Source organism: Acinonyx jubatus, chromosome C1 (assembly GCF_027475565.1).
Source record: "Acinonyx jubatus isolate Ajub_Pintada_27869175 chromosome C1, VMU_Ajub_asm_v1.0, whole genome shotgun sequence".
Classification (NCBI taxonomy): Eukaryota; Metazoa; Chordata; class Mammalia; order Carnivora; family Felidae; genus Acinonyx; species Acinonyx jubatus.
In genome coordinates this window covers 167,789,365-167,803,344 of record NC_069381.1, presented here as the reverse complement: position 1 = coordinate 167,803,344, position 13,980 = coordinate 167,789,365, and the positions used below count along the sequence as shown (strand labels likewise).

Sequence of the window (13,980 nt, the reverse complement as noted above, 5' to 3'; positions counted from 1 at the left end):
ACAATGGAAACTGCAATGCAAATAGAATTATATTTTCTTTCATCCCCATGTACTTTTTGACAATAAATCCTGCACACAGACCTAAGACGTCTTTTCCTAGAAAAAGCAGAAAGATACTAATTCCTAGATAGTGGTATTCCAAAGTCATTGGACATGAAAGGTTATAGTGGTTTTGGAATCTGGCAAGAGAAGTTAGTTACAGTCTTATGGCCCTGGATGAGACCCAACAGTAGTCAATTTCAAATAAAGGTCACGGTTAGAGAGTTGTATAACACTTAAGCATTAACTTGAACAGATTGCATTAAGTAGGGAAGATCCACTGAGAATCACATTTCACAGTTGTATCAGGTACTTGGAATTCCTTAGACTTTATAAAACCATCTGACTCTTTAAAAATACTATCATAATTATGTGTTTTCAGTGAGCCTATTTTTATGAATAAAAATTGGAATAAAGAAGGATGTGATTACTTTCCTCCCTGAACTATGTTAATAAGATGCCTTCTTGTTGAGACCACGAGGCTGTTTGTGGCTCGGGCACTGCACTGGGAGACATCTCTGAATTGCAAACCAGATTCTGTGGAGCTTAGGGATGTTAATTTTGCAAACTAATATTTGTATGAGAGTGATAAACTCATGTTTGTACTAGTATAATAAACAGTCGTCAGTTTCATTAGCAGAGAAGTAGGAAATCGTTGATGCTAGGAGAGAGTGCCTGAGAGAACCAAGCAAGAACTTGAGGGCGAGCTGCCAAAGATGGTTTCCTGATGGAGGCCCGTAGATGCTTGTGAGATGTAGGATGATGTGCTGTTCTGCAATTCGTGATGTTACATTCAGTTCTAGACATTGAGGCAAGTGAATTGTTAATATAAAAACTTACCCACATTTGAAGAATTCTTTGTCACTTACTTTGTTGCAGCCAGCTCCTTTAACTTGTTCATATATTTTTTTTTCCCCCGGATAAAAACACCAAGGCAGTTCCTTTACAACCTTTTCTTCTCAGTGGTGGAATGTAGGCTAATCAGTATCTAACGGTTTTTGTGCAAAGCTCAGTAAATAATACCACTGTATTTTGCCACTGTAGAAACCAAAATTTAAAAACCTTATGCAATTGGAAGCTGAGAGAGGAAGACTCCTAGCAAAATTATTAGCAAATTAAAGAAATGATAATGGTATTACTGCCTCTGTAAAAGTCTGAGAAATCAACTGTTGATAGTTAAAAAAAAAAAAAAGCTGTTGCTGTCTTACTTAGGGTGGCAGGTGCAAAAAACATAATTATGCAAGCAGTATATCCCTCTATGGTTTCTTTGTAATTTCCCAGTTCTTGGCGCTTTGGGGATATATATGTAGATGTGAGTAACTGAACTTGAGAAGAAGAATAATTCTCCAAATTTTTTGATCTAAGATATATTTTTCATGAATACACTTAGGTATGAATATATTTGGTTTGAGCTAGCATAAATAGGTGAAAGGAAGTTCTTCCACATTTGAGCCTTGTAGATATAAATTTCCACGTCTCTTTATTATTTTATTGAGCTACTAGTTACTTCAACTAGGCAGATAATTGTTTATAGCGAAAGGGATTGGAAGCATGGCAAGGGTAACATATATGGTATGGTATTGCCACCTCCGAGGCTAGCAGATGTAAGTGCACTGTAGATGAATCAAATATAGTCCCACCAAGAATGTAACTGCTTCGCTATTAGCTATTAGGAAATGGTCTACCTATGAGCATGTAGTTGTGTATATATAGTTATGTAAATACTTGAAATCTTCCTAAATCACTTTATAATAAAATTTTTAAAAAATCTCTGGGAATGTTATGGAATCCATTTGTCTATGCTTCAAGCAAAATTATATGGTAACAACATCATTGAATCATATTAGATTCAATGCAGTGATATTTGGTATAGTTTTGCCAAGAATTTTTATTAGAGTATGAGCAAATTTCTAAAGAATTCCAAATATGTAGATAATTTATCTACATGCATTACGTTTGAAAAATACCTATTTTTAAATGATAGAAAAAGTACAAATCCCTTTCTGTATATGGGTGAGGATAGTTTGTAAATCAAAGACTGTATCAGTTACTTCTTCAGAAATAGTCTCATCTTAAGAATCTCTCCCTCATGAACTCTTCATAGGAATGTAAATTGGTACAGCCACTGTGAAAAATAGTATGGGGGCTTCTCAAAAAATTAAAAATAAAAGGGTGCCTGTCTGGCTCAGTCAGGATAGCATGCAACTCCTGATCTCAGGAGTGAGATCTCAATGTGAGTTCAAGCCTCACACTGGATGTAGCACTTACTTGAAAAAAGTTAAAAATAGAAACACCAGATGACCCAACATTTCCATTACTGGGTATTTACCCAAAGAAAACAAATACACTAATTTTTATAGATATATACACCCCTTTGTTTATTGCATATTTGAAAAGTATGGAACTTCTCATTTCAAATTATGTACTTAGTAAATTTCTTCCAGTAAGCATAAAAATATCATTGAGTTAAATAGCAGTTATTCTGCCTATACATGGGGCTCATGGCCTCTCTTAAGAACTTCACTAAGTTCACTGGGTTGTAATAATACATGCTTATCTCATTGAGTTGCTTTTATTTTTTTTTTTTATTTTTTTTTAACGTTTATTTATTTTTGAGACAGAGAGAGACAGAGCATGAACGAGGGAGGGTCAGAGAGAGAGGGAGACACAGAATCTGAAACAGGCTCCAGGCTCTGAGCTGTCAGCACAGAGCCCGACGCGGGGCTCGAACTCACGGACCGCGAGATTGTGACCTGAGCCAAAGTCAGACGCTTAACCGACTGAGCCACCCAGGCGCCCCTTGAGTTGCTTTTAGATACAGGAAATAGTATTTGGAAAAGTGCTATGTAATGTGTAAAGCATATATGAATGCAGGTGGTACCCCACAGGGGTAAACCAGTTGCCTGAGCATAAGCAGGAAATTGCCTTTCAGTAGGCATTGGTTCTGCTTCCATAGGCATTAAATGCCTTTTTTGGGGGATTCAGGGGTCATGATCTCTTCTTGCATGGTAGTGAACAGGGTTTCCTTTAGGATTCGGGTGGTTTGTTGAAGAGTAGGAGCTTATGAGCATACTCACATTAAATAAGAGGCTAGGTAAACAGAATAAACATGAATGTAGTTCCAGGAGAAAGAGATCAAACACATAGAATTACTAAGAGCCTCCTCGCCACCAAATTTGGATCTACCTTACCAAAAATGTGCATGAACAAAAGAAAGCTCATGTTGAATTTTTGCTGACAGCTAAAATGTTGTATTTTTCAGAACGCTGCAAGTGTAAGCCTATTAGAGCTACACAGAAGACCTATTTCCGAAACAATTACAACTATGGTAAGGATAACTGCTGTGCTAAGAAAGTAGTGTGTGTGTGTGTGTGTGTGTGTGTGTGTGTGTGAGAGAGAGAGAGAGAGAGGGAGGGAGGGAGAGAGAGAGAGAGAGAGAGAGAGAGAGAGAGAGAGAGAGAGAATTAGAGCAGTTTAAGAATAAGGCTTAAAACCAAACAAAGACAACTTTTAAGCACATAGTCTCCTGTCCCAAACAATTGAAATGTCTGATGGGCAAAATTCTTAACCAATGCTTGATTTTGAATCATATTGGGCAGCATTGCTGGCATCTAGAACCATGTAATTAAGTAAGTACACAGAGCTGCATTTCAAACTAGATTGCTCTCTGAGAGGCTGAGGAGGATTTGAGCTTGAATGTTTGGGGCTGCATGGGTTTTCAGTTTTGCTTCCAAGTCAGCTTCACTGGGGTGAACAGAGGAGCACTTTGATGCATAAGGGATGGATGGTTAACAGAGGACAGCTTGGTTTCTCCAATCAGTCTGTCTCATGGAACACATTGACAGAGCTGGAAAGTAACACAGAAGTTGTTAGTATTCAATTAAGGAAATGTTTTGTTGTCTAGCTTGACCTAGAAATGTGACATTTTGATAAAATATTAATCTAAGAGCCACCCATCTAAATGTAGCCAACAGACTTAAATGGAGGAAAAAGCCTCCTGTCTTTGTACCAGGTACTGTGCAAAGTGACTTCTATACACTACCTTTTATAGTTTCCTCAACTGCCCCATGAGATGTATTATTATCCTAATTTTATCAGTGATTATTGAATGTAAGTTGTCCTTTCTTAAATTATTTAGAATGTACTTTTGGGTACTGGCATGCTTCAGAGTCACAAATATCAATTACTCTTATATTTAGACAACTCAGAATTTTCCAGTTGATACAACAAGGAACAAAAAACATTTGCTGTAATCCATAGGCATTTTATTGTGATTTTTTCCCTGGGCATCTATAAGATTAATAAAGGTCATGTGACTATATCTCTGAAGATGATTGTTGATGTGGAGTCAATGAATAAACATGACAATTAAATACATTTTTAGGGGCACCTGGGTGGCTCAGTTGGTTGAGCGTCGACTTTGGCTCAGGTCATGGTCTCACAGCTCATGGGTTCGAGCCCCGCATTGGGCTCTGTGCTGACAGCTTGGAGCCTGGAGCCTGCTTTGGATTCTGTGTCTCCCCCTCTCTCTGCCCCTAACCCACTCACATTCTGTCTCTGTCTCTCTCAAAAATAAACATTAAAATGTTTTTTAAATACATTTTTAAAGGAAACTTTATTAAAATGAGAATTTTATTATCAAACTTACAGGCCTTATTTTAGAGGACATAGGACATATATAGCAAATTTATTTCCGTACTGTTGGGAGTAGGAAGGAGAGAAATTGGTAAGACTCTGTAAGAGTAATCTTTGATATCTATGAAAATATCATGTATTAGAAAGTATAAAATAGAAAATACTCAGGTAAATAAATCTCTTTGAAATAAATGTACTAATTTTACAAGTTTTTCTTCAATGGAATGAATTTTTATTTTTTGCTTACTACTCATCTTAAGAGGAATCTAATTTCTCTTAGCCAACGGTGGCTTGCAAGGTTGAAAGGTTGTTTTTCTGAGAAGTCAAATGCCTGGCTGCTAATTGGAGGATCCATTCTTCTAAAACCCAATGTGAAAAATCACAGGGAAATGGAGGTCTTGATTTTTAGGAGATTAGGTTTTCAAGATTGAAAAATGTTTTATGGACTTTTAAGTATAGTTATAGTAAAAAAATCATAATAAAATGTTATTTCAAGGGAATTTTGTTTACTTGTATTTATTTTACTTTTCTTATTGATTTTTACTTTATCTTTCTTAGTGCTTCAATGGTTGATGCTGCTGTTTTGATTAAAAGTTAAAAAACTAGTGGTTACAAGTCATGGAAAGAGAAGATTTTTGACACAGTAGTTGAGGGAATAGTATAAAGTAAAATGGAATACAGATCACATTTAATGGGAGAGAGATCATTTCTTTTTCATGGCCAAACAATAACCAGGTTGCCCAAGTTGAAGGATTTCATGTGTCTGCAGCTTAATGTGGAACATCTTTGGGGGAGGTCAGGCACTCAAATGATTAAATAGAAGGAAGAATGCTGAAAAGAAAATGCAATTTAATTTCTAAAATCTGTTGATTTTTGTCATAAGTATCTGCCTGTGTCTAATGAGAAAACAAAGTTGGGGCGGGAGTAAATGATAATTCAGATGACCTGTGCTTCATTCAGATTAATTCAGTAAAAGCTCTTGAGCTTTAACAAAATTACTTGAATAATAAAGTAAGTCTTGTAGAGAGATATTTGTTTTGGAGTGGGTACATGTGCTAAAAATTTCTAATGAAAATAGACACACTGGGTAAATAAATCATTAGTTTGAGAACATTTGCACAGTTTGCTAATCTCTAAGAGTTGATGGATGCTATGAAGCACATTTACATAAACCAGGACACAAAAAAATGCCTGCTAGCTGGGCTTGTCAATTTATCTGATTCCCCCAAATAACATTTCAAAAAAGGGCAATCTTACTTTTTGTTAAAATACAGACTAGAGAGAACACTAATAAGGGATTTCTTAACTCACAAGTTTCACCAAGCAGGGACAGCTGGGTAGTTATGTTTGTTTGCTGTAAGTTCTCATACTTTTCTCCAGAAACTGAAATACCTGAGAAGCAAAAATGAGATTTTGTCCTGAAGTTTTTAGAATTTGTAATTTAATTTCTATCATACATATATTGTACTGGTGGAATGTTATTGAATGTTTCCATATAGACTTGGGGCATTGATGAGGGGAATGGTTTATTAGCTAGCTTTATGTTTTCATGGATTACTTTTTTCCATTCCTATGTAGTCCAAAAGACCCTAAAATACATGGGAAGGAACTCAGATGAAAGTGGTTTGCAGATCTGTTCCTAAGAGGCTTTCAAAAAGTGGATTAATTTGGATATATTGTGTCTTCTTCCATATAACATCCCTAGATATTAAACTAGAGCAGCCGGGGAGCCTGGTCAAAAGCCATTGGCTTCTTACTAATTGATGTTTTTACTTCTTTGTAGGCTTTTCAAACTCCTCTTTCAAAAAAAAAAAAAAAAAGGATAACTCATTTATCAGAAGGAGGAATCTAAAAAATTTGGCTCTTCCAAAGGACAGAATACCCAGACTAGACACAGAACTGTGCTTTCTAGATTCTGAGACAAATACTTTGACTTTGCAGCGAAATTGGTTATTTTTAAGGCAGTTCATCTTTATGTTGAGGAGTGAAGCTGGCTCTTGTGAGATAAATTGGGTGCCAGCATTTCCACTGAGAGAGGTAGATTAATGCAATTGATACATTAGACCATTGTCCGTACCACATGAGAGGAAGAAATGTTGGAGTGTCTGACTTCAAAGCAGATGGAGGAAACAAAGTCAAGTGGTAGCAGTTTTTATTCAAAAACAAAGTGTAGTATACTCACAGGAAAATATAAAAGATAATCTGCTCTGAAATGAAGAAAGGAGCTGATGTCTAAAGAGTCACTAAGGTAAGGAGGTGGAAAGATGGTGGAAACAGTTGGGGGACACTGTAGAACAGGACTTGAAAGCACTGAAGACCCCAACTCTTTAGAAAATCTATGAATCTGATAGAAGAATACTGACAAGTAAACAAAGCATGTTCAAGTACTAGGTCTTTACATATAGTGAAATTAATATAAACTTCTGTTGGTAGCAATTGAAACTACATGCATGCACACATTCCAAATAAAATTTTGGAGGAAAATCACATCAGATTCACTCAACCTTTGATTTTCTAAATGGATTTTTCACTATGAAGTACATGCACACATGTACACACACATATACATGTGTATATATGTATACACAATATATATGTACATACTAATTGGAAGGGGATCAGGGCTGAACATTAAAGGGGGCAGGTGTGTTGTGAAGTGTGTCATTCACTAATGTCTAAGGCAAACATCTGATTGACTTCTCCATTCGTTGAGCAGGAAGTGGATATGAATTGACTAGAAAGAAGTCTACCTGTCTTTTTTGAATGGGGCATCTATCATGTGTCATATTACCATATCGACTTTATTTTCTTTTATCCAGTCATTCGGGCTAAAGTTAAAGAAGTAAAGACCAAGTGCCATGATGTGACTGTAGTAGTTGAGGTGAAGGAGATTCTAAAAGCTTCTCTGGTAAACATTCCAAGGGAAAACGTTAACCTTTACACCAGCTCTGGCTGCCTGTGTCCTCCACTTAATGTTAATGAGGAGTATATCATCATGGGCTATGAAGATGAGGAACGCTCCAGGTAATTCATTCCCTAAAGGTTCAGAATAATTGCTATACCTATCATCTCTTTATTTCATTTCTCTAGAAGTCTTACTCTGGAGTTCTTACCTGGGGATCTAACTCCTAGGGGATTACAGATAGGTTGTATTTGGGTCCCTCAATATCATTAATATCATATATGTGTGCAATTTGTGGGTGTGCATTTTTCTGGGGAGAAGGATCATAACATCATTTCTTCTTAAAGGAGTCTATGACTCAAATTATTAAGAATTTCTATTCTAAAATCTGGCTGTCCCATTGTAGAATAAACAGTAAATCTTGGCAACGATTCCTTGTATTTTTCAGTAATATCTTTTAATTTTTCAAAAATGGTTGCTTCTTTAAAAAATACAGGTTACTGTTGGTGGAAGGTTCTATTGCTGAGAAATGGAAGGATCGACTTGGTAAAAAAGTTAAGGTAAGCCTATATTTTATGTTCAAAGTGATACATAAAGTAGAAAACCAGACATTTGTCATTTAAACAAAATAGCTGCCCTTAACAGCATGAGAAATATTAAAACCTGAGCTCTGTGTGTGTGTGTGTGTGTGTGTATCTCAAATTCTAACAACTGAGTTTGTCTTTAATGTCAATTTCATTTAAGGAGTGAATTCTCTATAAGTGTATCAGAGATTTAACTACAGTTGCCTAACTTCTCACAATGAGAAGTCTGGCTATAGTCAGTCCAGTCCTGGTTGGGTAGCTCCACATTATCATTAGGGCTCCAGCTCCTTCTAGCTTGCTGTTCTGCCATTTTTAAGGGCATTGCTTCCATGCTCATGTTCACCAGGAGGTCGCAAGATGGCTTCCCACCTCCAGTATCACACCTACATTTCAGGGAGAAAAAAAAGAGGTAAAAAGAAGTTTCCAAGTGCCCCATCTAGCAATTTTTACTTAGGTCTTAGTCTCATATCCATCTCTAGCTGTAAGAGAGGATGGCAAATGCAGTTTTTTAGCTGGGCATAAATTGCAGTTCTGGGAGTCAAGAGGGGAGAACAAAGGATGGGTAGGAAACTACCAATGTTGTCCCAATTCGTAGACACCAGTTCTTCTGTACAAAATGCAACCATGTTCATCTGTGTATAAGACATCTGACCAAATTAGGTCCTTAGAGCAGTAATGTAGCTTTGTTTTTAAACCACTGATTCTTAGTTTCTGTAAGTGATACATTTAAAAATCACAATAGGGGCACCTGGGTGGCTCAGTCAGTTGAGTGTCTGACTCTGGACTTCGGCTCAGGTCATGATCTCATGGTTCATGAGATTAAGCCCCACATTGGGCTTTGCGCTTACAGGACAGAGCCTGCTTGGGATTCTTTCTCTCTGTGCCCATCCCCAGCTCATGCTGTCTCTCTCCAAATAAATAAATAAACTTAAAAAAATTTTAAAAATCACGGTATATAACCTTATTATAGAAGGTTAGAAGGTTTCATTTCTTTTCTTCTTACTATATACTAAGCTAATCTGTTCCAAAGAAAGGAATGTGTGTGCAGATTGGCAAAGAATTGAAAAGGGTGTGTGTGTGTGTGTGTGTGTTGTGGGCAGGGAGGGAAAAGAAAGAGTGGGAATTGTACCAAACATAATACATCCTCTAACTTCTGTGAGTTTGAAGGCTTGGGAAACATTTACAGGGTAAGTTAAACACCCCTGAGCAGTTTATCTTATACATCTGGCACTTGACACAGCAGACACATTTGAGTTGAAGTGACCTACAAAAATGTAAAGGGCATTATTTTGCACGGAGAAACTACCCTTCAGTAAGTTCTTTTTTTCCCTGGTATATTTGTCAAAAGTGAGATGTATTTCAAGTTCAGACTTGTGGGAATTCTCCATTCGTATCTATTTTCAGTTACTTTGGTGTTTATTAAAAAGTGGCTCTTCTTCAGTAAGTTGGAATCTCTTACTGTTCTTTTAATTTGGTTTTCTGCTTGCTAATGCAGAACAGGAATTTGTCCTAAATTCCTGTACCAGTTGGAAGAGCTTTCAACATCCCTGCTGCAAAGCATGTAACGAGGCTTGCTTGCTGCTTCTCTTTTGGTACCAAAACAATTACCATCATGTAAAGACCCAGGATACATGGCTTGTTTATCCTATTTCTTAGGCAAACATTTTCCATTGCTTTCTACAGGGGACTCATAGAATTGTTGTGAAATTCTTTATATCTCAGTCTGGATGTAAACATGCTAAAGGGAAGAAATAAATCAATAATGTGAACATTTTTTTAAAATTAATTTATTTATTTTGAGAGAGCGAGCGCAAGCAGGGGGAGTCTGGGACAGAAGATCTGAAGCAGGCTCTGTGCAGACAGCAGTGGGCCTGATGTGGGGCTCAAACTCATGAACCGTGAGATCATGACCTGAGCTGAAGTCAGACATTTAACTGACTGACCCACCCAGGCATCCCAACAATTTTTAATTGATATTGCAGATACTCATAGCTAAATATCTTGGGTAGGAAAATCTCTTTTGGCTAGAATTATTGAGATCCTTAGTTTAGTTTTCCTGTCAATTTGAGGATGTAAAAAAGAGTTTTATGGATTTTCCCTTTTCAGCTGATTTTTTTTTCTTCTTTTTGCTCAGTGAATAGAATAAGAATGAGATAAAGACCTTCTTTTGGTTTTGCCATACAGATGGTTGTCTACCTAAGTCTCTGTTAGAGCAGGTTGTTCAAATCAAAATATTTGGTCTGCCTTGGGCAGCTGAGAATCAGACTGTTTTTTAATATGAAAAACAATAAGATTGTAAAGTATGCTAAAACGAAGAATTACACTCAGTAATTGAAAAATGATAATTATATGCTAAGCCCTTCAGATATTTTTCATTTGTTAATCTTCAGAACAGTCTTATAAGTATATTCTATTAATTCCAATGTGCTAATGATTAAAATGAGGTTTAATAAGTTCAAGAAACTTTGCACGGTAACTGATAGAGTTAGAATTTGGGCTTGGGCCATCTGACATTAGCTCCTTGCTGCTCAAAGTGTGGTCTTGGGGCCAGCAACATTGGCATCACCTGGGAGCTTGCTACATATGAAGATCTTGGGCCCCAGCCCAGACGTATTGAGTGAGAATCTGCAATATTAATATCTCCAGGTGATTTCTGTATTCATTGAAATTTGAGAAGTAGTGCTGTGGTCCTTATTCACTACGTTTAACACCAATAATATAACTTCCTTTTATTATATTACATGTATACTATTGGTAGTGTTACTATGAAATATTAGTGAACTTGACTGTGGTCATTAGAAATATTGGTAATGTTGGCTTTGTAAAACAGAATGAGTGTAGGGCCTTATCTGTTGTGATTGTTGCACTTGGTAGATATTACTTGGAAATATGTTTTTAAGAGATCTCATTTCCCCCCCAAATTTCTATTTTTTTCACTGCTTAAATCACATATGTTTTAAAAGGCTATGTTCTGGGGGCGCCTGGGTGGCGCAGTCGGTTAAGCGTCTGACTTCAGCCAGGTCACAATCTCGCGGTCCGTGAGTTCGAGCCCCGCATCAGGCTCTGGGCTGATGGCTCAGAGCCTGGAGCCTGTTTCCGATTCTGTGTCTCCCTCTCTCTCTGCCCCTCCCCGTTCATGCTCTGTCTCTCTCTGTCCCAAAAATAAATAAACGTTGAAAAAAAAATTAAAAAAAAAAAAAAAGGCTATGTTCTGATGTATTGTAGAAGAAGAAGATGAAGAATAGCCCTTCAAATTCTCTGTGTAAATCTTCCATTGGTGATCCCCTGTGTAGTGCCAGACTTGTGTATGTTAGTTCTGGAAGTACCTGCAGATTTTGATAGATATTTTTGTCACCATTTGATGTGGAAATTTTAAGTTTAAGGTCTGATATGAAAACATAACTGATATATTATAGGTGGCCAATTTGGTGCTTTTTATGATCAGAGAATTATGTTCACGTAGCATCAATTTTGTTATCCTGGGATATGAATTTTATACTTTTGGAAAAGGATTTTGAGTTCTGACTTTGAGGTCTTACTTAGTTGTTAGAATAATAGAAATGTTGACCCTGGTGATACATGCACGTGAGCATTTTCTGTTTTGAATTTCACAGCGCTGGGATATGAAGCTCCGCCATCTTGGACTCAATAAAAGCGATTCAAGCCATAGTGATTCCACTCAGAGTCAGAAGTCTGGCAAGAGCTCCAATCCCCGGCAAGCACGCAACTAAATCTTGAAATGCAGAAAGAACACCAGTGGACTTCCTATTAAGACTTGCATTGCTGGACTAGCAAAGGAAAATTGCACTATTGCACGTCATATTCTATTTTTTACCACAACAATCATGTGGTAACTGATATTACTTCTATTTTCTCTTTCATTTTCTGTTTTTCTCTTCCCTCTTTCTTTTTTCTTTATTGTGTTCTGAGTGCAGCTCCTTAAATATATGTATTCTGTTTCACTAATCCTGGGAAAACTATTCTCTGCAATAATAATAAATTAAACATGTTGATACCAGGGCCTTTTTGCTGGAGTAAATGTTAATATGCTGTTCTGCACCCAGATTGGGAATGCAGTATTGGATGCAAAGAGAGATTTCTGGTATACACAGAGAGCTAGATATGCTGTGAAACCTAGTCTGCTCATCTAATTACAGCCTCATTTTCACATGCCTTTTGGGCATTCTCCTCACGCTTAAAAGTTCTGCATGTTTATAAAGGTAAAATGGCAGTTTGAAATCAAATGCCACACAGGCAAAGCAATCAAGCACCAGGAACCATTTATGAGGAAACGACACACAAGATAAATTATTTGCAAGATTGGCAGGAAGCAAAATAAATAGTGCTAGGAGCTGGGGAAGGAACATTTTGCCTGATTGAGAAGCACAACTGAAACCAGTAGCTGTTGGGGTGTTAACAGTAGCATTTTTCTTTCGACAATACATTTGGTTTGTTTGTGAATATATTAATCAGCATTAGGGAAGTGAATTGTAACTAGACATCTGCTGTTATCAGCGTACCTCTGTTAAGTTTGCTTCCCTTTAAACCCATTGGTGTAAGTTTTTTTTTTTTTTTTTTTGCATCTTTTAAAATAAATCTTGACTTGATGTGTTGACCAGGAAAAGAAAGTATGTATGCATGTGCACCAGGGTATTATTTTTGAAAGATACATAGCTCTATAAAATGCTGTAGTTTGCAGCATGATAAAATGTGCAAGGGTGTGCCTGTGTGTGTGTGCGTGAGCGTGTGTATGTGTTTGTGCACTCACACCCAAGCTGGACTGAATTACAGGCCTGTACTTGATCATTTGGATATGTGCTGTTTAATGCTCAGTAAAATATGCCTAATAAAAGGAATTACGGTTGTCAGGAGAGAGATTATTCTTTTTTCTTTTAATATTTTTATTTATTTTTGAAAGAGCACGCAGGCAAGGGAGGGACAGAGAGGAAGGCAGAGCATCCAAAGCAGGCTCTGTCCTGACAGCAGAGAGCCCAACACAGGGCTCAAACTGATGAACCGTGAGGTCACGACCTGAGCTGAAGTCCAATGCTTCGCTTAATTGACTGAGCCACCCAGGCGCCCCAGGAGAGAGGTTATGCTGACTTTTGAACCAAATGCACAATCTTGCTACCCAAGCTGCAGTGTGCCCAGGGACCTTGGGGAATAACTGATGCTTTTCCTTCCTTCCTCTAGCAAGTTCTTCATAGCTTGTGCCAATCACTTGGATGTCTCATTTCCTTCAATTTACGTGTTCGATATTAGTAGAACAGATTTCCAAGATATGGTACACTGAAAATAAAACATTTATGAAGCAAAATGGTGCTGTGCTTCCTTCTACACGGACAATCGTGTGGGAATGAAATTCAGTCTAGAACAAACATTTCCACAAATGGTAAATAATAATTCCTTTACATTCTCTCTTTTGAAAGTAAGTGACCATCTCAACCTTCTGGCTGATGTCCAAGCCCCTACAGTTTCTGGAATCCCACAAGAAAGAGTTCCAACCTTGCCTCCATGAAGACCGCATGCTCTTTTGAGCTGCTGTATGGTTGCTATCGATAATTTGGCCACCCGCTTTATTCTCAGATGGTTGGGGCAGGTGCATATCGTTCTAGATGCTACTGTTACAGCCTTAAAGAGGTAAGTTTGGGTGTCACAGGGCAGGAGTGAAGTGCCGCAAGGGAAGAACTACACCTTGGGATCTCTCGTCCTGATGCTGATGCCCCAACTGAGCTTCAAGGATTAAAGAGTGGAAAGTAGAATTCTGCCTTGTCCCGTGTTTCTCAGGCATCTTTCATGTTCACTGTGGGAAGAAGGGCA

At 37.5% G+C, this 13,980-nt stretch overlaps 1 protein-coding gene across 1 annotated transcript in view; it reads left to right on the top strand.

The window, feature by feature from the left end:
* The window catches only part of FRZB (frizzled related protein), a 41,770-nt gene extending 29,590 nt beyond the window's left edge, over positions 1-12,180 (top strand). Inside the window, exons 5-8 of the mRNA XM_015086920.3 lie at positions 3,302-3,367; positions 7,494-7,698; positions 8,073-8,136; positions 11,775-12,180. Of these exons, the coding sequence (XP_014942406.1) occupies positions 3,302-3,367; positions 7,494-7,698; positions 8,073-8,136; positions 11,775-11,891 (452 nt within the window). The 3' untranslated portion in view covers positions 11,892-12,180. The remainder of the gene's footprint in view (positions 1-3,301; positions 3,368-7,493; positions 7,699-8,072; positions 8,137-11,774) is intronic.
* Positions 12,181-13,980: the final 1,800 nt, after the last annotated feature.